This window comes from Vulpes vulpes, unplaced genomic scaffold, assembly GCF_048418805.1.
Source record: "Vulpes vulpes isolate BD-2025 unplaced genomic scaffold, VulVul3 u000000643, whole genome shotgun sequence".
Classification (NCBI taxonomy): domain Eukaryota; kingdom Metazoa; phylum Chordata; class Mammalia; order Carnivora; family Canidae; genus Vulpes; species Vulpes vulpes.
In genome coordinates this window covers 111,391-135,017 of record NW_027325793.1, presented here as the reverse complement: position 1 = coordinate 135,017, position 23,627 = coordinate 111,391, and the positions used below count along the sequence as shown (strand labels likewise).

Sequence of the window (23,627 nt, the reverse complement as noted above, 5' to 3'; positions counted from 1 at the left end):
TCTTTGTGTGTGTGTCCTGAAGATGAGACCCGTGCAGAACTCTTGATATCTCAGATTCTCCAACTAAAAAACAACAGGTTGGAAGAAAACGACCTCTTGTGGGAACAACTCTATTTGTTCCATTGATGCAAAGTTAGAGGAGGTCTGGAGGGGAAGAACAAAATAGAAAGACCCTAAGCACAAATGTGAGAGTAAGGACATGATTTCAGAGTACTAGAAACCCTCTCTCTGCAACATGTCAATACAGAAGACAAACAACAAGGCATCTTAGATTAACTAGAATTTTGCAAATGGATCATCATTTTTGCTTATTTCCTTTGGTTCTATTCTGTGGAAATATTTTAACTTTCAGAAATAGGGAGGTACAACGGGAACTTCAACTCTGGGATTTGAAATTTGATACCAACTTCGTGTCCTTCTCGGGAAGGATCTTGAAAGAAGTAAGAATTTTTCAAGGAAGAAGAGCGGTAAGACAGCTTCAAAATGGTCATGTTCTAGTTACTCTTGCAGTCATTTGGGGCCAAATGAATAATAATGCAGAGGACCTAAGTCAGGTCAGTAACTCACTGCTCTCTCTTCTTGGGCTGTTTGTCCTTTCTCTAGGGGAGAGCGAGCAGGTGTTCAGTTAGAAAGCATGTAACATCCTTGGCATATAGTAAACTCTATAGTTTACCATGTTTGGAGTTGTGGACATCTCTCGTGGCAAAACAATCTGCCAAGTATATCCTTAAGAGTCAAATAGCTAGAATCCAAACAATCCAGAGTAACCCATGATAGAATCCCAGTATTACTTACCACTATCTTAAGGGAAGAGTATGTAATTCAGTTATGACCAAAGTTTAAAATTGTAACGTTTCAGTAGGAAGTAGCAAGAATTTGCAATAGAAAGGCTCTTTGTCGGTATTTCTTTAAAAATTGAAGTCTTATACTATGTCTTCCAGTTTGACTCCCATCCACAGTTTGCAGATTGGTCGAGAGAGACCAGAAGTGGACCCTTACTCAATGTGAAGTCACTAGATCATTGGCTAATACTCTATCCTACGAGAAATTATGGAGCGGCCTCATCCTTAGTACAGAGTCTACGGAAAGTCACACCCACCATGGGCATAGCTATGAGAGAGGCAAAAATGTAAGTAGAGCTGAAATTAAGATCTATAACAACCGATCTTCAAATCGGAGGTAAAGTGGAGTCAGATTATATTAAATTATAGGAATTGGTCACTGTATTAAAACCCTGGAGGTTTGTAAACAAAAAAGCCTAATCTATTCCAATTAACTGTAAAATAGGCTTTGGGGATATATAGTTTGTGGCTATTGGGATACATGCTGAGGAAGCCAAACATTGAACTTATTTTTGTTTTAAGAACAAACTTATCAGGGTACTTGGGTGGCTCAGTCAGTTAAGCATCTGACTCTTGGTTTTGGCTCAGATCCAGCTGGGTGCTCAGTGGAGAGTATGCTTAAGATTCACTCTCTGCCCCTCCCCTTATGTGTGCATTTTACCCCTACGCAAATAAGCTCAGGAGTTATGGAAACTGTCTGATGTACAGGCAGCAGGGCAAGATTTCTAACACGTGCTCAGACCTCCAACAGGACATGGGGTCATAAGAAAGAGCAATTACTGTTTGGTTGCTTTCTAACTATAATGGAAGATCCTCAAAGTATTATTTCTAACATGATGATGCTTCTAGGAAGATTTTTTGGGGATAATCCTCAATCAGACTAGGGAAATTCCTTTCTCATTTTAAAAATTTCTTTTCACATGAATGAATGTGGAATTCTATCAAATGCATTTTGTACTTTTTTTTTTTTTACATTTAATCTGCAATTATTTTTCCTATAATTCACCACACTAACTGTTTCTTTTTCTGAAGATTGCATTTCAGGCTTACTGTCACCCTAGGCCCATGGTATTCTACTTTTTTTTTTATGATTTTTAATTTACTTATCTGATAGAGAATGAGAGCTATCACAGGAGGAGAGAAAGAGAAAGAGGCACTGAGCAGGGAGCCTGATATTCTAATATCATTGCTACTTTCAAGTTATTCTTTGGTTTTTGAACGTATATGATTTAATGATTTTACTCTGTCAATGGGACACCTGAGTGGCTCAGCGGTTTAGCTCTCGCTCAAATAAGTAAATCTTTCATGACCATTAGTTAAAAGTAGTTTTTTTTTTTTTTTAACATTGTACCTTGTTTTTATGTGGTGCTCCATTGGCTGCATAAAACGTTTGTTACATACTTAACTTTTGAATACAGATGATATATACTTATTTTCTAGGCTTGAAGTAAGTGATACAGTCCAGTCCTATACAACCGTCTTAGAAAATCATGTTTCCTCCAAAACACAGATGGTAAGTTTCTATTTGATAGCACTTCCTTTTTTTTTTTCAGATTTTATTTATTTATTCATACAGATGCAGATAGAGAGAGGCAGAGACACAGGCAGAGGGAGAAGCAGGCTCCATGCAGAGAGCACGACGTGGGACTCGATCCAGGGTCTCCAGGATCACACCCTGGGCTGCAGGCGGTGCTAAACCGTTACACCACCGGGGCTGCCCCCACCCTTTTTTTTTTTTTTTTTTACAAAGATTTTATTTATTCATGAAAGAGACAGGAGAGACAGAAGCAGGCTCCATGCAGGGAGCCCGATGTAGGACTCCAGGATCATGCCCTGGGCCAAAGGCAGGTGCTAAACCGCTGAGCCACTCAGGTGTCCCATTGACAGCAGCTTCCTGTCTTACCTTGTAGTGTTATAAATCTCATCTGTTAGATCTTGAGTGTCTACCACTCAAAATTAATCTCAAGTGCCCTTTCTTTGGCAGGGACTTGTCTTCAATTTCTGTCCTTTCCTGTCTCTGAGGCTGTCAGCCTGTTCATGGTCTCTGACCTTTCAGCCATGTTCACTGGAGAGTGGGCAAACACTTTGGGAGAAAGTGGCCTCAATTGCTGAGATCATCTCTCTGGGTCCCTACTTCTTTCCTGTCTTAACCTAATAACTCTTTATGACCTTGTTAGACTGCCTGAGCCCCAAACAGGCACAGTCCCTGTGTTTTCATCAGTTTGAACAGCTCTTCTTAGGAGGAGACTGGCCTATGCTATTCCAGAAGCTGAAATTGTAGGATGCATTAGCTGACCACTCTCTGAATACTCAGAAATCATCACAGAAAAAATTAGAATCTAGATTTTGCAATTGTACTTAAAAGCCTGACGTATTGAGCTATTGAAATATACATAAATACGTATATTTATATATGTGTATATATAAATAAATGGAGGTGTGTGTGTGTGTAATCTGTACCCAAAAGATTAGGTGCTTTAAGAAAAGCATATCTATAAGTTAGTTTAGCCTTCATCTTTAAGTGATCCCAACAGGCATGGAGAAATCCTAAGCCAATAATGGATTGGTGTCCTTTCAAACACACACATTGACTGCAGTCTATTACAATTAGAAATCATTAAATCATATACATTCAAAAACCAAAGAATAACTTGAAAGTAGCAATGATATTAGAATATCAGGCTCCCTGCTCAGTGCCTCTTTCTCTTTCTCTCCTCCTGTGATAACTCTCATTCTCTATCAGATAAGTAAATTAAAAATCATAAAAAAAAAAAAGTAGAATACCATGGGCCTAGGGTGACAGTAAGCCTGAAATGCAATCTTCAGAAAAAGAAACAGTGTGGTGAATTATAGGAAAAATAATTGCAGATTAAATGTAAAAAAAAAAAAAAGTACAAAATGCATTTGATAGAATTCCACATTCATTCATGTGAAATTTTTAAAATGAGAAAGGAATTTCCCTAGTCTGATTGAGGATTATCCCCAAAAAATCTTCCTAGAAGCATCATGTTAGAAATAATACATTGAGGATCTTCCATTATAGTTAGAAAGCAACCAAACAGTAATTGCTCTTTCTTATGACCCCATGTCCTGTTGGAGGTCTGAGCACGTGTTAGAAATCTTGCCCTGCTGCCTGTACATCAGACAGTTTCCATAACTCCTGAGCTTATTTGCTTAGGGGTAAAATGGGGATACTAGTCTTGATCTCAGTAGGTTATTGAAGAATTAACTGAGTCAAGTACAATGCTTGGCAAGTGCTCTCACATAGCACCCATCATGTAAGGGGTGACGTTCCTGATGATGGTACGTTTCAGTCTGTGCTTGTTAACCCTCTGTGTCAACTTCATGATAAACTCCTAGAAACAGAATAGCCAGGACGTAAAGACTTTGCAAGTGCAAGTGATTCATGCATATTGCCCATGCCTGGCTCCTAGGCTCTTTCTTCTTCCATATGCTCACCTTCGCCATTATTGAATGGAATGGGATTCCAGACCCTTTACCCTCCTGGGCCAGCTGTGGATTGAATGAACAGACTCTGTTCCTCCACCTAGGTAGTTTGCTTGACGTGACATCCACTTCTCCCATTACTGTGGTTTCATGTCCTCGGTAGTCTTGTTGCTTTCTTTCAAGGTCCTTTGCGTGCTGTCCAGTGAAAAGAAAGACCTGTATGATGGCATAAAACAATACCTGTGTGTCAAGTGTCCGACCCCAAGCCAGTGTGTCGTGGCACGGACCTTAGACAAACCCCAGACGCTGATGACCATTGCGACAAAGATTGCCCAGCAGATGAACTGCAAGATGGGAGGAGCCCTCTGGAAGGTGGAGACAGGAGTACGTTGGATTTCATTGCCTTCTCTTTATTTCACTTGTGTTCAGTGGAATTTAAGACTCAACCATCTTAAACGCAGTTGCTTAATTGTGCTTCTATTGTGTTCTAACTCAATGTCTTACCTTTTTTAAAAAATTTCAGTTACAGAATGCGATGTTCATTGGTATCGACTGTTTCCATGATACTGTAAATCGGCGGAAGTCAATTGCAGGCTTCGTGTCCAGCATCAATCAGGAATTGACGCAGTGAGTGGGCGTAGGCAGACATTGTGTAGATGGCAACTAGCTGTAGACCAAACAGGAGAGGTGGGCCTAACTAATGTTTGTTGACGAGGGCCATGGGCAGGGTATTCTCTTCCTCTTCTGGCAAAGTTATGCTCCAAATACATTTGATGTGGAAGGGTCTATATCATTTTTCTGTTGCTGCTTAACAGATGACGACAAACATGGCAGCTTAAGAGGACACTCCTGTGTCTGCGCATAGGTCTGTCAGGCAGCCATCAGGTTGGCCATGTTGGCCAAGCCACATTCTCCTCTGGAGGCTTGAGGTCCTATTGCAAGTGCACATCCTTGTGGTAGAATCTTTTTTTTGTTTTGTTTTTGTTTTTGGTAGATGAAGGACAGAGGTCCCCCTTTCCTTGCTGGCTGCCAGCTACAGGCCTGTTTCAGCTCCTGGGACTTCATCCATATTCCTTCTCGAATGCCCTGCTCCCCCAGAGCACACAGTCCTTGTTCTGCTTCAAATCTCTCTTCCCCCTTCTGCTATCTTGCTTTTTCAGGGGGTTATGAAATTAGATAAGGTCCATCTGGAAAATCTTCCCTAAAGCCAACTGTGACATAGGACATAATCACAGGGGCGATACAATAGTCACAGATTCCAAGCGTTAGATTTCTGCTCACTGGGGGCTCTGATGATCAGTGAGTCTCCCCATTAACACACGGGGAAGGACTCAGGCCCCACATGGGGAAGACAGACCTAGGAATACAATCAGAAGCCTATAGGTACAGGATCTGCTCTTCACAGATCTATATGTAATGGATCTGCCGAAGAACATATGCTTCCATATCTCATGTTTCTCCCTTGCTCCAGGGATACTTTTGTTTTCTGTGCTTAGAGTAGAACCTACCTTCAAAGGAGTTTGCACATTCTTCAGTTTAGTTTCTTGAGCATTAGCATGTGTATGACCATCACCAATCACTGTTATGCTTCCTGAGGATTTACTAGCCCCCTTGGTATAATTACAGAGTATTCTTTAAGGGGGTCCATTTTTATTTTCATGAATGGCATCAATTATTCCAGTCTAGTTCCAGTTCTAGTTTAATATAATATTGGTTTGCTTTTATGGTGGGAGGGCATGTGGAAAATAATGTTTCAATCATGGAAAGAAATTAAGCTCTCATTCGGTTCATTTTTAAATTTTTAATTCTTTTAAATTGGAGTTCAATTTGCCAACATAGAACACCCAGTGCTCATCCCGCCAAGTGTCCCCTCAGTGCCCATCACCCAGTCACCCCAACCCCCACCCACCTCCCTTTCCACTACCCCTCGTTTCCCAGAGTTAGGTGTCTCTCATGTTTTGTCACCCTCACTGAGATTTTCACTCATTTTCTCTCCTTTCCCTTTATTCCCTTTCATTAATTTTTATATTTCCCAAATGATTTCATCCAGTTCATAAATAATTTTGAACCCTTGCTTTTTTTTATGGTGAAAAAATTTATATTTAGATTTATAGTTGGCTGGACTCAGTTTAGATGATCCCAATTTTGTTGGCAACATCCAAAGCTCATAATCAGGAGCCAGTCGAACATATGCTTTCTTCTCTCCATCAGACCTGATCAAGGTGTTGACCTTCGCCACATCAGTGTCATAGAGCTTCTTTACAGCCTGTTTTATCTGGTGCTTATTGGCCTTGACATCCACAATGAGCACAAGTGTATTGTTGTCTTCTATTTTCTTCATGGCTGACTCAGTAGTTAAGGGGAACTTGATGGCATAGTGATCAAGCTTGTTTCTCCTGGGGGCTCTCTTTCGAGGATATTTGGGCTGCCTTTGGAGACACGGGGTCTTGGGTCATCGGAATGTAGGTGACGTGCAGATCTTTTTTTTTTTTTTTTTTTTTGTGACTGCTCGCCTTTCACCACTTTCTTAGCTTTCAAAGCCTTTTCTTTGGCTTCAGCTTTGGGAGGGGCAGGGGCTTCCTTCTTCACCTTCGGCGCCATCTTCATGAAAGGGCGAACCCTTGCTTTTTGGCACAACATTTCCACTGCTCTGTTCTCAGCATTTGAACATACCATGATTTCATCTTGTAGACTGTAAATTCTGGGGAAAAAAAGCAGACAAATGTATTATATCATGTCAGGTCATTGCAATAGTTTGAAGCAATTAAAAAAACAGGGGATAGAAACTTGAGACCAGTATTGCTTGATCTGTTGGGAAGTGGTCAAGTAAAAATTACTGCTCCAAAGCAGGTGGTTCCCATAAAGCATGATTATGGATGAACCATTTTTTTAAGACCTCAGCTTGGAAGCAGGAATCTCCAGGAACACTGGCTATTTATTTTGGGTGTCCACCATGAGACGGCAGTAGTCCTGCACATTGAAAGTGCGTGTAATTTGTACCAATGTTAGTGAATGCTTCCATATTCCTATTTGTGTGCATTCACAATTTTAATAAATGCCTAGGGTACTGGAAGAGACCAATGCTTCGATCTCTGCAGAGGCATCAAAGAATGGATTCCTGATTGGATCTTCAGCTACTCATAGTGACTCCCCCCTCCCCGCCACCAGAGGTCCTAGATTAACTCAGGATGAAAAATAAGGGAATTTTTAAGACTCCTATCTCAAACTGACAGCTTATTTTTCTCCAAACAAGGTGGTTCTCTCAGTGCATTTTCCAGGAATCGGGGCAGGAGCTTGTGAACGGGCTTAAAACCTGCTTGGAAGGTTAGTGTCCCATCAAGATTGGTGTGCCTGACTCCATCTGGGTAGTTGTCTGCAAGTGAACACACTGTCCCCCCGGAGACGTCTGGCAATGCCTAGAGATGCGCTCCATTGTAACAGCTGGGATGGAGGTGCTACTGGCCTCCAACTAGCGGGTAGAGACCAGGCATGCTACAGAAGACAGCAACACCCATTCTGCCCCCACAAAGAATTATCTGGCTCAGAATTTCTGTAGTGGTGCTGTTGAGAAATGCTGAGCTCACGTGAAGACCAAAAGGCAGTGAATGTGTCCTGGAGGCTACAGGATTGAAAGAACATGAACCTAGAAGCTGTTACAAATAGCAGTGGCCAGTTGGTTCTGAGTTACGGCTTATTCACCCATGTTTCTGGTTTCCTTCCAGCTGCCCTGAAGCTCTGGTGTAAACATAATCAGTTTCTACCACAAGCTATCATTGTGTATCGGGATGGAGTTGGGGATGGTCAGCTTCAAGCACTGATGGATCATGAAGTCCCACAGATTGAGTCCTCCTTAAGATCTGTGTACCCTAAAGACTCTGGGTATATAAATTGTAAAGTGCAGATTTTGTAAACTCTACATTTCAGTCTCTGAAAGGAATATCACAGTTATGATCTGTGAATTAAGAGAGAGAACATGGCACAGAGGGCATCAGTTGCTGGATGGGGAATTCATTCTTTGACTTTCTGGTCCACACCCAAGTCAGAGGACAGAGCAGAACTAAAACGTTCCTGATTGTGTTCTCCCCCATGGAACCGCCTAAGAACCTGTTCCTTTTTTTCTAATCTCCCTGCAAGCCTTGATGTAGGAGGGCTTGTTAAGGTCAGGTACTTATTAAAATCCATAAACACAGCCTGGTGATGGTTTGTGTTTAGGCAACTTCTTTATTCTGGAGTTTTGTAGGTCCTGGGGCTGGGGAATGCCTCTCCTCTGCCTCCTCTGCTTGTCACTGGGGCCTGGTTCCCACCACAGATAGGAGCAGCCCCAACCTTGTGAGGAAGTTCCTCCCCCTAAGATGTGAGTGGCTGTAAATAGAAACCTCTCTTACTGCTTAGGTCAAGCTCATGGAGCTAGGACAGTAAAGTTGGTGTGTGGGGGGACTATACCTTCCACAGATTCTTCTGAAGGAATCCTGTGTGTGTGGTGCTTCAAGTAGTTTGCGTGATCCTAAATAAAGCTGACTTTATTTGAAAAACAAACTTGAATTTTGGGGAATGACAGGTTTCATGGACTAACCTCCTGAATCAGTTTGGATTAGGCCCGTTAAAAAAAAAACAACAACAAATTTCAGATGGATGGAAGATAGCAGAGTAGAGGTCCTCATGTCAGCTGGTCCCCCAAAATTAGCTACATAACTATCAAGCCATCCTGAACACCAATGAAATCAAGCCGAGTTGTAAGCAAGAATGGCTGAGTCTACAAATAGAAAAGTGAAAAAATGAAGTGGAGTGTGGAGAAGTAAAACGGAAAGGGATATATCAGAGGATAATGGGTGGGGTGGGGGAGGGAGCACGTGTAAGCCAACTTTAGGAAAGTGAACGTTCAAATCTGGGCCCTTCAAAGTGTGCTCCTCTAGAGATGTCCCTGCCTGAAAGGGACTCATTGGTGAAAGGGTGCAGAACCACAGGTCAGTGCAGGGTGGCCGGGTCTCAATATTCCTGGAGGCCAGAAAGCATCCAGGTGCCTGAGCCAGCAGAGTTCCCAAGTACTGGTTCAGGGAAATGGCTTCAGATGAGCAAGCCTGCGAGAATGTTCAGTTTGTGGTGCCATCAACCACGATCTCCCGCCGGGCCAGGTGACCCCCGTCCACGTTGGGTCCATACAAGGGCCTGGAACACAGCCTGCACCTTCCTCTGGGAGAGGCAGAGTGGGTCAGCATTGGCCCGGTTGAACGTTCTCCTTGTGGGGGGCCAGCAACCACAGAAAGGGACACACCTCCCGTTCCTCCAGGAAGAGGGGGGGAGGGCAAGAGCGGCAAAGACTGCCTGAGGAAACCTAAACATTGCACATTTCCACGTCCCCCCAGGTCCCCTAGGGGAGAAATGGAGTAGGCAGGCACCATCGGAGTCTGCAGATTGGTCAATCACCACATCGCTCATCTCTGGGGCTGGAGATCGGGGTGTGGTCTTTTTGCCTCTCACCCCCCCAAAAAAGACATGAAAGGTTTCAGGGAACAAAACCCTCACAGAGCAAACAGCCTGGCCCCCTGACAAGGTCGGTGCAACACCACCCAGGCACACACACCTGAGAATCTGTGCAGCAGGCCCTTCCTGGGAGGATCAGCTGGAAGGACAGGTGACCAGCACATTTCCTGACCAAACAGAAGTGGAACCTCCAGCACTGGGGAACATAGCACAGCAACTCAAGGTTTTCCTTGTATGATTCGGTTTTCTTTCAAGATACAGTCATCCTCTATTTTTTCCTTTATTCTCATCTCACCTAGTTTCTTGTTTTATCAAGTCTTCTTTTTGGAATCTTTTCTTTTTTAACTTTTATATTTTATTTATTTATTTATTTATTTATTTATTTATTTATTTATTTTAACTTTTATATTTTAATGATGTATTTTATTAAAAAGATTTTATTTATTTATTTATTCATGAGAGACAGAGAGAGAGGAAGAGACACAGGCAGAGGGAGAAGCGGGCTCCATGCAGGGAGCCCAACGTGGGACTCGATTCCGGGTCTCCAAGATCAGGCCCTGGGCCAAAGGCAGGCACCAAACCGCTGAGCCACCCAGGCGCCCCTAATGACATATTTTAATATTACTTGAGAAATGGACAGAGCAAAGGGGCAGACATTTCTCGAAAGAGGACCTACACGTGGCCAAAAGGCACGGGAAAGAATGCTCCACAACACCTGTGAACAGGAAAATACAATTCAAAAGCACAATGAGGTACCACGTTACACTGGTGAGAATGGCTAAATTTAACAACTAACGTTAGCAAGGATGTGGAGAAAGGGAGAAAGGGGAACCTTCCGGCCCTGCTGATGGGAAGGAAACTGGAGCAGCCACTCTGGAAAACAGTGCGAGGGTCCTCAGGCAGCTTAAAATAGAGTTTATGATACAAACTCTACTTATCTAACACTTTGTGATACAAAGTGTCTCCTCTCAAATACCACCCTTGTCTCCCCAGATGCACCCCTGTCTACAGAGCAGAAGTTGGTTGCTGTGCAGCTGCATTCACTTTGAAAGCACTATGAGGATACACGTTGCCCTGGTGACGGGAAACACCTCTGCCTTTCTTCCCACCTATCACTCTTTGAGCTGAGTGAGTGAGGAGTGAGGAGGTGATCAGCTCTCTACCTGGCGTTGTGACAATGGGCAATCTCAATTCTTTACACTGCGATGGTATGTTCCTAAAGATCTGAATGCTCTTTGCTACCAAATGGATGGTTAACTCTTTCTCTGACTATATTTCTCATTGTTTAGAGTTTCCTCTCCCCAAATTGTCATGCAGAGTTATATGTACGCGTTTTCGTTTGTTCTATTGCTCCATTTCTGTTTTTCGTTATTCTGCCAATCTAACTGCCTTGAATATTGTGCCTCCGTTTTGAAAAAATGTCTTACTCCCTATTATATCCTGCAGCCCTCATTTGTCATCACGAAGGACCTCACAGGGGGAAATATGGCCACGTCTATTTTCAGGTTTTGTTAGTGTCCAAAATTACATATTCAAAGTATTCATTTCAGAAATTAAGTGTGAATCCAGTTGATATGGAGGATACTTGTCATTGTTTATCAATGCTTTACAATGTCTTCCTTGCGTTTTTTCCCAAAATGGGGATCGAGTTCCGTATTTGCAGGGGCACGTTGCTACCTTCATCTGAATGGTTGCCCAAAAGTCAGCCTGTGAATGAGTGTCTCTGATTCCATTTATGCCCCAAACACACATTTCCTGTTACCCTTTGGGCATTTTCCAAAATTACACTTTATAGAGAGATCAATTTTATGCTATCCCTCATCCCATTCCTCCCCTCTTAAGGTGTAAGCACGGTGAATATATAATATTATTCTCAGGTATGCAACAAATAGCCAGTCTTTCTACTTGCGTGGATAATTGGTTAATAAACTAATGACTGAGAGATAACCATGTAAACACTTATTAGTCATTCTCAAAGAAAAATAGGTGATGCACACACTTGAGTAGAGAAAGTAAATTTTACAGATGTGGAGAATGGGAAGCATTTGCACCTAGGAATGTCGCTTGAAAACAGAGACTTCATTAGAGTTGTTTTCATATAACGTCTTACTCAGTTCTCCTAAACTGCCCTCCAGAACTCTGTCCAAAAGCTAAGCTGTGGTTTATCCGAGGACATGCCAAGGTCACCAGGCACTGTTTTGAGGCACGTATATTAGTGTGAGGAATAATTAATGCACAGTGACCTTGTCTCACACGTTTTAAAACACAAGAGTTGATACTAGTGACTCTACTTTCCTGCACACTACTATGCATCACATTTGATGTGCTGATCATGACTCAGGAATTGGAACGTCATGCAGGATAGTCAGGATAGATCAAGAGTCCCAAGAGTATATTCGGGGAGGAAGCAAATAGCTTTTTTTTTTTTTCTCAAGGCCTCTAATTCTGTGAATACTAAATGGTGTTAAGGTAAAATACTTGTATTTAGGCAAAGCCAGTTTGCGTTACAAGGCAATGGTCTGGGAAGTCAGATTCCCAGGGTTCAATCCAGCTCTGGAACTTGGGAAATGTGAGATGTCAGACAGGATATTTAGCTTCTACTTAACCTTCCTGATCACTATCCATACCTTTGTTCATTCAATGCTCATCAAACACATATGTGATGTTTTGTTGACACTCCCTCCTCCTCAGGTGGGGAAACAGAGACACAGTGATGAAGTTCATGAACTCTGAATTAAGGAGCCAGGATATGAATCCAAGCTTAGAGTCCCAAAACTCATATTCTAATTAGTGAACTAAACTGAAATGATGACTCAGGCATGGAGTCATTGGTTACTGTGCATCTGTATGTCAGAAAGGACCTGTGCAAAGGGAAATCTCAGCACTGTCTACCATTATGAGGTCACCTCCATGCTTACATAGCCCAGGGAAGCTCTTGAGCCGTGGTGGTACAGATCCTGCCATAGTCACTAGTAGGAAAAGGACATAGGAGGCTGGTCAATTCCAAGTCATAGTTCTGGTCAGTTAAAGCATGATTATGGTCAGCTTAAAGCTATGATAGTGGTAGGTGCAAAGCCATGGTTGTGGTCGGTTTGCAGATTCTGAGGGTTTGGAGGCACCATTAGATAACCTGGTCAAAGTCTGTCAGTGCTGAGCACGTGACCTCGATCCGCTGAGAATCGAGGAGTTTCTTTCATGGTATATGATGGCATTGTCTGTATGATGAGTGCTAGTAATGGTGAAATGAGAGCCTACCCCTGGGACAATGAAGATCAGACTCAAGGGCCAGGTTATGGTTAGCTTGGTATCCATTCCCTGCTCATTGCTATTTGCTTGTACAGCTGAGATACAGAGCTGACCAGTGCCCGACCATCAGTGTCATGGCATGGTCTGACCTCAGGCCATGGCACACATACAATAAGAATTGGAAGCAGAGTGGAGACTGCCCGGCTGGCTCATTAGTGGAGAATGCGACTCTTGATCTAGAGTCATGTGTCTAGTCTATGTTGAGCATGCAGCCGTCTTAAGGAAAAAAAAATGATGACACACATGTGGTAGTATGTCTAATAACACATTCACCCTGAGGCCTAAAACATGCTTGAATGTCATGAATTCACATTAACTGTTCAACATGTTTGGTCAGTTGAAGAGAAGCTACTTCTTGGCAGAGCCCTCATGGGACAGTATGTTTGGAAAATCCTGGGTTGTGAGTCCGCTTGGGAGAAGTCCACTGGTCACTGAGGGCAAGTCCACTGGTGCCCAGGAAGGCTTTATGGGAACCAGATGGCAGTGTGAGCGCTGGGGGAAGATAACCACAGTTGGGCTTCCCGTTGCCATTTCCAAGAGCTTGACTTGGGGGCAACTGCTTTGTGTTTTGGGTGAGGGATTGAAACCGGGAGGTGGATGGCTGCGTTAGGATGTGAACTTTACTCTTGGCTCAGGCAGTCCCCCTTGTTGTGGAATGTCTTGCACAGGGAACTTAGGGCAGGAGGATTTGAGAAAGAGACAGCCCTTGGTTCAGGGGTTCAGAGCATGATCTCCGGGACCCTAGGCAGATCTCAAGTGTTCAGGGACCTCTCTCCCCAGGGAACCAACTCATGTCCTGTCTCAGACCCCTTCCTCATCAGTATTGTAATTTTTGGCAAGTCGTCAACACTATTCACTGTGTTCTCAATGACTATGTTGTTCTGTTTTGCATATTGTCTCATCAAAAGAAAGGTATGTCCCCACACAGTGTCTGCTAGCGAATTTCTTGTTGTTCTTTGACAGTAAGGGCATTTGATATCCTCTAATCTCTTCCTGATTTCAAGCATATAATACGGCGTTGCTTATGACAGGCCCTTGGTTGCAGATAGAATTCCAGAACACATTGAATTTGTATCATTGAAGCTTTGTATCCGATCAGCAACATTTCCCCCTTTGTACCTCCTTCTAGCTCCTATTCTCTTTCCTGATGCTGTGTGTTGACTGTGCCAGGTGCACATATAAGTGCCATCATGCAGTATTTAATTTACATGGCCATGCATGTCATCACAATTCTTGAGGTTTCCTTCCTCTTAACTTGCGATAATATTTCATTGTAGAGATAGACTAATCTTTTTATCCTTTTGTTCATCAATGGACATGAAGTTGTTTCTTTTTTTGGGGTGTGCTGAAAGGTGCTGAAAACACTGTGCAGAATCTCTGCGAAATTCAGCTTTCAATATTTTCTGAACTACTTGCCAAAACTCAGATTGCAAGAATATACGTCAGACCTTTTTAAATATTTGGAGGGGTGAGACTCCACATTGTGTTTCATTGACAATTTATCAGTTTATATTCTCAGGAACCTTAAGCATATGGCAACTCCAAAGCCTTTCTGCATTGCATGCTCACTCAGGTTTCTCTGCAAGGCAAATCACCAGTAATAAGATCAAAGTTTGACCTCTGATAAGGTTATCACTCATTTTCAATGCTCTTCTAACAACTGCACCAGTTCACATTCCCACCTACAGTGCAACAGGGTTCCCCTTTGTCCGCATCCTCTCCAACATTTGTGGTTTCCTGTCTTGTGACTTTTCCCCATTATCACTGGTGTGCGGTGGTATCTAATTGTGGTTTGGATCTGTAGTTCTCTGATGGCCAGCGATGCGGGGCATCTTCTCATGTGCTTGTTGGCCGAGTCTCTGTCTTCCTCTGTGAAATTTCTGTGGGTGTCTTTTCCCGGTTTCATGATCAGATTGTATGTTTCTTTGCTCTTGAGTTGAGTATGTTCTTTATAGACCTTGGATAAGAGCGCGCTATCTGAGCGGTCGTTTGCAAATATCTTCTCCCGTTCTGTAGGTTGTCCTTTACTTTTGTGGACTGTTTCTTTTGCTATGCAGAAGCTTTCGATCTGGGTGAAGTCCCAATAATTCCTTGTTGCTTTTGTTTCTCTAGCCTTGGCGGACGTATCTTGCGAGATGTTGCTGTGGCCAAGTTGAAAAAGGGTGTTGCCTCTCGTCGCCTCTCGGATTTGGATGGATTCTTGTCTCACATTTAGATCTTTCATCCTTTTTGAGTTTATCTTTGTGTGTGATGTCAGAGAATGGCCTGGGATCCTTCTTCTGCATGTGGATGTCCAATATTCCCAGCACCATTTATTGAAGAGACTGTTTTTTTTCCAGGGGGAGTCTTTCCTGCTTTCCCGAATATTAGTTGACCATAAAGTTGAGGGTCCACTTCTGGATTCGCTATTTGGTTCCATTGATCTATGGGTCTGTTTTTGTGCCACAACCACACTGTCTTGATGGCCACGGCTTTGTAGAGCAACCAAAAATCTGGCATTGTGATGCCCCCAGCTATGAACTTCATTTTGAAAAGTCCCCTGTCTCTTTGGGGTCTTTTCCGGTTCCACACTAGAATCTTAAGATGGTTTGTTCCAACTCTCTGAAGAAAGTCCATGGTATTTTGATAGGGATTGCGTGAAATGTGTAAATTGCCCTGGGTAGCATGGACATTTTCACAATATTAATTCTTCCTCTCCATGAGCATGGAACATTTTTCCTTCTCTTTATGCCTTCCTCGATTTCCTTCAGGAACGTTCTGTGTTGTTTAGGGCACAGATCCTTTACGTCTTTGGATAGGTTTATTCCTGGGTAGCTTATGCTTTTGGGTGCAGTTGTAAATGGGATTGACTCCTTAATTTTTGAGGCTCTTCTAACAACAACCTGTCAGTCAACAGCTCTTTCTATGTCCATTTATTTCCCAGGATCTGCTGTGGAAACCACAGGAACAGAACCTAGCACACAATCTGGAGACCTCCGCCCTCAACAACAGCTGAAAATATACACCCTCTACCGAAGCAGGGAACTGGACTCCCAAACAGAGATCCCAGAGGGTAACATGAAAATTGATTCATTAAATAATAGCCTCAAGAAATCTTGTCCTAGGGGCACCTGGGTGTTTCTGTCAGCTAAGTCTCTGCCTCCGGGGTTTCAGCTCTGGTCATGACATCAAGGTCATCAGATTCACCCATATTCAGCATGGAGGCTGCTTCATATTCTCTCTTCCTTTCCCTCTGCCCCTCTCCTCTTTACACTTGCTCTTTTGCTCTCTCCACACACGCAAAACAGAATCATTATTCAGTTTTGCTCGGGGTGCCATCGTAGAGACAGACCTCCTTTTTTTTTTTTTTTTTTTTTTTTTTTTTTTTTTTGAGACAGACCTCCTAAGCCGTATTCTTTATGTTTCATGTGTCCACATCTTAACTTGAAAGGTCAGTCATTAGTTTGTGGCCAAAATTGTGAAATCGCATTGAGAACCCTAATTTGGTCCGGTTTCATGGGAGGGGTTGTGAGCTAACATTTGGACATACTAGTCCGTGTTAAGTTTTAGCAAAATGTTTTCTGTTTTTACATTTTTTTATTAGAGTTCAATTTGCCAGCTTATAGCATAACACCCAGTGCTCATCCCGCCAAGTGCCCCCATCAGTGCCCATCACCCGGTCACCCCAACTACCCACCCACCTCCGCTTCCACTACCCCTTGTTCAGTTCCCAGAGATCGGTGTGTCTCCTGTTTTGTCACCCTCACTGATATATTCCCTCATTTTCGCCATTCCCTTTATTGCCTTTCACTAGTTTTTATATTCCCCAAATGAATGAGACCATATCAAGTTTGTCCTTTTCCGATGGACTTATTTCACTCAGCATAAGTCCCTCCAGGTGCGTCCGCGTCGGGGCAAATGGTGGGTATTTGTCGTTTCTCACGGCTGAGTAATATTCCATTGTAGCCGTGGACCACATCGTCTTTATCCATTCATCTCTCGAAGGACACCAAGACTCCTTCCACAGTTTGGCTATTGTGGACATTGCTGCCATAAACATCGGGGTGCAGGTGTCCCCGCGTTTCACCACATCTGCAGCTTTGGGGTGAATCCCCAGCAGTACAATTGCTGGGCCAGAGGGAAGATCTGTTCTTAACTCTTTGGGGAACCTCCACACAGTTTTCCGGAGTGGCTGCACCAGTTCACATTCCCACCTACAGTGCAAGAGGGTTCCCCCTTGTCCGCGTCCTCTCCAACATTTGTTGTTTCCTGTCTTGTGACTTCCCCATTCCCACTGGTGTGAGGTGGTATCACATGGGGGTTTGGATCTGTAGTTTCCTGATGGCCAGCGATGCGGGCCATGTTCTCATGTGCTTGTTGGCCGTGTCTCTGTCTTCCCCTGTGAGATTTCTGTTCGGGTCTTCTGCCCGTTTCACGATCGGATTGTTTGTTTCTCTGCTCTTGAGTTGAGTATGTTCTTTATAGATCTTGGACACCAGCCCTTTGACTGAGCGGTCGTTTGCAAGTATCTTCTCCCGTTCTGTAGGTTGTCTTTTACTTTTGTGGACTGTTTCTTTTGCTGCGCAGGAGCTTTCGATCTGGCTGAAGTCCCAATAATTCCTTGTTGCTTTTGTTTGTCTTGCCTTGGCGGACGTATCTTGCGAGATGTTGCTGTGGCCAAGTTGAAAAACGGTGTTGCCTCTGTTCACCTCTCGGATTTGGATGGATTCTTGTCTCACATTTAGATCTTTCATCCTTTTTGAGTTTATCTTTGTGTGTGGTGTCAGAGAATGGTCTAGCTTCCTTCTTCTGCATGTGGTTGTCCAGTGTTCCCAGCACCCTTTATTGAAGAGACTGTCTTTATCCAGGGATAGTCTTTCCTGCTTTCTCGAATATTAGTTGACCATAAAGTTGAGGGTCCACTTCTGGATTCGCTATTCGGTTCCATTGAGCTATGGGTCTGTTTTTGTGCCACTACCACACTGTCTTGATGGCCACGGCTTTGTAGTACAACCTGAAATCGGGCCTTGTGATGCCCCCAGCTGTAGCCTTCTTTTTGAATAGTCCCCTGTCTCTTTGGGGTCTTTTCCGGTTCCACACTAGAATCTTAAGATGGTTTGTTCCAAATCTCTGAAGAAAGTCCCCGGTATTTTGGGGTTTTTTGGGGTTTTTTGTTTTTGTTTTTGTTTTTGTTTTTTTAATTTTAATTTATGTATGATAGTCACAGAGAGAGAGAGAGGCAGAGACACAGGCAGAGGGAGAAGCAGGCTCCATGCACCGGGAGCCTGACGTGGGATTCGATCCCGGGTCTCCAGGATCACGCCCTGGGCCAAAGGCAGGCGCCAAACCGCTGCGCCACCCAGGGATCCCTCCCCGGTATTTTGATAGGGATTGCGTGAAATGTGTAAATTGCCCTGGGTAGCATGGACATTTTCACAATATTAATTCTTCCTCTCCATGAGCATGGAACCTTTTTCCTTCTCTTGATGCCTTCCTCGATTTCTTTCAGGAACGTTCTGTGTTGTTTAGGGTACAGATCCTTTACGTCTTTGGATAGGTTTATTCCTGGGTAGCTTATGCTTTTGGGTGCAGTTGTAAATGGGATTGACTCCTTAATTTTCGAGGCTCTTCTAACAACAACCTGTCAGTCAACAGCTCTTTCTATGTCCATTTATTTCCCAGGAGCTGCTGAGAATACGATGCAACAGAAATCAAGCAGACAACCTGGGTACACCGGCCCACGAGAACGGCAAAACCTATTTGCAATCCACCATTACACAAAATTTCAGCCAACGGAGGAAAGGCCAGAGGGTAACATGAAAATTGATTCATTAAATAATAGCCTCAAGAAATCTTGTCCTAGGGGCACCTGGGTGTTTCTGTCAGCTAAGTCTCTGCCTCCGGGGTTTCAGCTCTGGTCATGACATCAAGGTCATCAGATTCACCCATATTCAGCATGGAGGCTGCTTCATATTCTCTCTTCCTTTGCCTCTGCCCCTCTCCTCTTTACACTTGCTCTTTTGCTCTCTCCACACACGCAAAACAGAATCATTATTCAGTTTTGCTCGGGGTGCCATCGTAGAGACAGACCTCCTAAGCCGTATTCTTTATGTTTCATGTGTCCACATCTTAACTTGAAAGGTCAGTCATTAGTTTGTGGCCAAAATTGTGAAATCGCATTGAGAACCCTAATTTGGTCCGGTTTCATGGGAGGGGTTGTGAGCTAACATTTGGACATACTAGTCCGTGTTAAGTTTTAGCAAAATGTTTTCTGTTTTTACATTTTTTTATTAGAGTTCAATTTTCCAGCTTATAGCATAACACCCAGTGCTCATCCCGCCAAGTGCCCCCATCAGTGCCCATCACCCGGTCGCCCCAACTACCCACCCACCTCCGCTTCCACTACCCCTTGTTCAGTTCCCAGAGATCGGTGTGTCTCCTGTTTTGTCACCCTCACTGATATATTCCCTCATTTCGCCATTCCCTTTATTGCCTTTCACTAGTTTTTATATTCCCCAAATGAATGAGACCATATCAAGTTTGTCCTTTTCCGATGGACTTATTTCACTCAGCATAAGTCCTTCCAGGTGCGTCCGCGTCGGAGCAAATGGTGGGTATTCGTCGTTTCTCATGGCTGAGTAATATTCCATTGTAGCCGTGGACCATATCAACTTTATCCATTCATCTCTCGAAGGACTCCGAGACTCCTTCCACAGTTTGGCTATTGTGGACATTGCTGCCATAAACATCGGGGTGCAGGTGTCCCCGCGTTTCACCACATCTGCAGCTTTGGGGTGAATCCCCAGCAGTACAATTGCTGGGCCAGAGGGAAGATCTGTTCTTAACTCTTGGGGAACCTCCACACAGTTTTCCGGAGTGGCTGCACCAGTTCACATTCCCACCTACAGTGCAAGAGGGTTCCCCCTTGTCCGCGTCCTCTCCAACATTTGTTGTTTCCTGTCTTGTGACTTCCCCATTCCCACTGGTGTGAGGTGGTATCACATGGGGGTTTGGATCTGTAGTTTCCTGATGGCCAGCGATGCGGGCCATGTTCTCATGTGCTTGTTGGCCGTGTCTCTGTCTTCCCCTGTGAGATTTCTGTTCGGGTCTTCTGCCCGTTTCACGATCGGATTGTTTGTTTCTCTGCTCTTGAGTTGAGTATGTTCTTTATAGATCTTGGACACCAGCCCTTTGACTGAGCGGTCGTTTGCAAGTATCTTCTCCCGTTCTGCAGGTTGTCTTTTACTTTTGTGGACTGTTTCTTTTGCTGCGCAGGAGCTTTCGATCTGGCTGAAGTCCCAATAATTCCTTGTTGCTTTTGTTTCTCTTGCCTTGGCGGACGTATCTTGCGGGATGTTGCTGTGGCCAAGTTGAAAAACGGTGTTGCCTCTGTTCACCTCTCGGATTTGGATGGATTCTTGTCTCACATTTAGATCGTTCATCCTTTTTGAGTTTTTCCCTGTGTGTGGTGTCAGAGAATGGTCTAGCTTCCTTCTTCTGCATGTGGATGTCCAATGTTCCCAGCTCCATTTTTTGAGGAGACTCTCTTTTTTCCCGGGATAGTCTTTCCTGGTTTCTCGAATATTAGTTGACCATAAAGTTGAGGGTCCACTTCTGGATTCGCTATTCGGTTCCATTGATTCATGGGTCTGTTTTTGTGCCACTACCACACTGTCTTTTCGGCCTTGGGTTTGTAGTACAACCTGAAATCGGGCCTTGTGTTGCCCCCAGCTGTGGTCTTCGTTTTTAATCGTTCCCTGGCTAATTGGGGTCTTTTCCATTTCCAGAGAAATCTAAAGATGGTTTGTTCCCACTCTCTGAAGAAAGTCTGTGGTATTTTCATAGGGATTGCATTAAATGTGTATATGGCCCTGTGTAGCACCGACCTTTTCACAATATTAATTCTTCCAACCCATGATCACTGAATATTTTTCTGCCTCTTTGTGCCTTCTTGAGTTTCTTTCAATGTGTTCTCTAGTTTTTTTTTTTTTTTTTTTTGTTATCTAGTTTTTAGGCTACAGATCCTTTACGTCTTTGGTTAGGTTTATTCCTAGGTATGTTATGCTTTTGGGTACAATTATAAATCGGATTGACTGTAATTTCTTTTTCTTCAGTCTTATTGTTAGTGTCACATGCCTGGTTGTTGATGTGCAGAATCCTTTTCTGCACGAAAGAATGACCTTTGATATTTTGGAGTTTAAATTTGAGGATTCCAGTGTTCAGTGTTAGGAGAAAGTCCACCAGTGTAGCTGATGCAGTAAGTTCACAATCTCATGTAGGCAACTGCAACCTTTGGATGGCCTGCCCCAGGCTAATTGCCAACTAAGCAGAGTTCATTTTTGCCTGCGTTCTTCCATGAGAATACAACTAGAACGAGTTCTGATGTGGCGGGAGGCTAAACTCCATATCTTCCCATCTTGGGTTTTCGGGGGGGACTCATTACCAAGAGGATATCATCAAAAGAAAAAATTTATAAAGGTTTGCAGTGCACATCACACCGAAGAAATAAAAAACAAAGAGGAACTCAAAGCAGCAGCTTAAAACTGTGAGCTTTATAGCATCTTCAGCAAAGAACAATAATACATTTGTAGAAAAAATGATAGCCTAAAGAAAAGCAGTTTTAGGCTATCAAGGGCGGCAAACTGGAAAGGTAAATTTATGGGAAGACATTAACACTAAGATTTGTTTCTGGATTCCTCTTCCCAAAAACATATATAAATATATATTTTGGGGTGGCATATCTCGGCTTCCTTCACAAGGCTTTATACCTGGCTCTAGGGAATCCCTGCTGAGCCAAGCTCTGGTTATTAGTATTTGAGTTAAATTACAGTTATAGGTGGAATGGGTTTATGAGTCATTTCATTAGAATGTTTTCAAAAGATGTGCCCTTAGTCTCTTCTTTGACCAAAAGTGTGTGCAGAAGCCCCATCCTCTAAGGGATTGTACAGAATGTCTGAAGCTGTATAGAGTTGGGGTGTTTTTCCCCCCTCCTGAGGAAAGCAAGATTACTCTTTAACAGTTAAAAGCGTTGTTCCTATTAGGGATAATGTAACACCACGTCATCCTTCCTATATAGTACAATCATTATGCATACACTATAAAAACAGACTGCATGGTGACTAATTTTCAAATAAACCCATAGACTAAATCACAGCATATATAAATCATTTCTATCTCAACTGCTCACTTAAACCTGAACAAATTTTCTGGAAGCATGTTAATTTTCCTATGATACTCCTTAATATTTCTTGCAGAGCTGGTTTGGTGGTCACATATTCTTGCAGTTTCTGCCTATCTTGGAAGCTCTTTATCTCTCCTTCTATTCTGAATGAGAGCCTTGCTGGATAGAGTTTTCTTGCCTGCATGTTCTTCTCATCTAGGACCCTGAATCAATCCCGCCAGCCCTTTCTGGCCTCCCAGGTCTCTGAGGAGAGGTCTGCTATTAATGTAACAATTCTCCCCATATTCGTTAAGAATCTGCTGCCTCTATCTACTTTACAGATTTTCTCTTTTTCTATAGAATTTGCAAGTTTCACTATTAAGTGTTGAGGTGTTGAACGGTTTTTATTGATTTGGGGGGAGGACCACTCTATCTCCTGGGTCTGAGTGCCTATTCCCCTCCTGAATTAGGGAAGCTCTCAGCTTGGATTTGTTTAAATATGCTTTCTGGCCCTCTGTCCTTCTGGGTGCTCTCTGGAACCCCAGTGATACGTAATTCTTCCTTCTGAAGCTGTCATGTATTTCCCTTAACCTTTCCTCGTGGTCCTTTCATTGTTTTTCTCTGTTTTCCTCAGCTTCCTTCCTTGCCATCAAGGAGTCTTCTGTGTTGCTCATTCTTTCTTCCAGCACCTTATGCCTTGCCATTAGGACCCCCAATTTGGATTGCACCTCATTTAATTGATTTTTAACTTCAGCCTGATGAGATCTTAATTCTGCAGTTGTGAAGCCTCCACCCGCCCCGGGGGGAGGCAGGACCTCGGCCGTGTCCCCCGGGCCCTGGGCTCCGGGGCCTGTGCTGCCTGCACCGCGCTCCCGGGGCCATGGCGGGCGCCCGAAGGCAGCAGGTGCAGCGCCCCGCCCGCCCGGAGCCCCCGCCTGCCCCCCTGCTTCTCCCCGAGGCCCCGCCGCCTGCGGCTCCAGCGCTGTCCCGAGCTGGGCCCGCGGGCCTGGGGCGCTCTGCCCCGGCCGTGCCTTGTCTGCTAGTGACCCCGGGAGCCTGGGGACTCCGCCGCCCCTCCTGGGGTTCAGCCCGACGCCCCTCCTCTCCGGGGCTGGGCTCTAGGGGCGCCCAGGCTTTCCCGCCAGGCTGGAGCCATCTCCTCTGGCCTGCAGCTCCCCACCCCCCCCACCTGCCCCAGGCTTCTTCCTTCCTTTCCCTTTCCCCCTTCCTGTCTTGCCTTGTTAGAAGCCCTGCCCCCCCCCTTCTTTCTTTCTTTGTATCCACCTTCACCTTCTACCTTGTTAGAAGGGATCCTTGGCGGATCAGGTGAGTTGAGGACTCTACTCTCTGGCCTTCTTCCCCCTGTTGTCTTCTTTTTGTTTTAAAGCCCTTTCTGTGGGTCCCTGGGTGGC

The 23,627-nt window shown here is 44.0% G+C and overlaps 1 protein-coding gene across 1 annotated transcript in view; it reads left to right on the top strand.

The window, feature by feature from the left end:
* LOC140597407 (piwi-like protein 1) overlaps positions 1–18,821 on the top strand; it is a 135,071-nt gene extending 116,250 nt beyond the window's left edge. The window contains exons 12-21 of the mRNA XM_072745667.1: positions 353–467; positions 942–1,129; positions 2,283–2,355; positions 4,473–4,673; positions 4,813–4,916; positions 7,543–7,613; positions 8,012–8,168; positions 10,764–10,978; positions 16,000–16,128; positions 18,738–18,821. Coding sequence (XP_072601768.1) covers positions 353–467; positions 942–1,129; positions 2,283–2,355; positions 4,473–4,673; positions 4,813–4,916; positions 7,543–7,613; positions 8,012–8,168; positions 10,764–10,830 — 976 coding nt within the window. The 3' untranslated portion in view covers positions 10,831–10,978; positions 16,000–16,128; positions 18,738–18,821. The remainder of the gene's footprint in view (positions 1–352; positions 468–941; positions 1,130–2,282; positions 2,356–4,472; positions 4,674–4,812; positions 4,917–7,542; positions 7,614–8,011; positions 8,169–10,763; positions 10,979–15,999; positions 16,129–18,737) is intronic.
* The last annotated feature ends 4,806 nt before the right edge of the window (positions 18,822–23,627 follow it).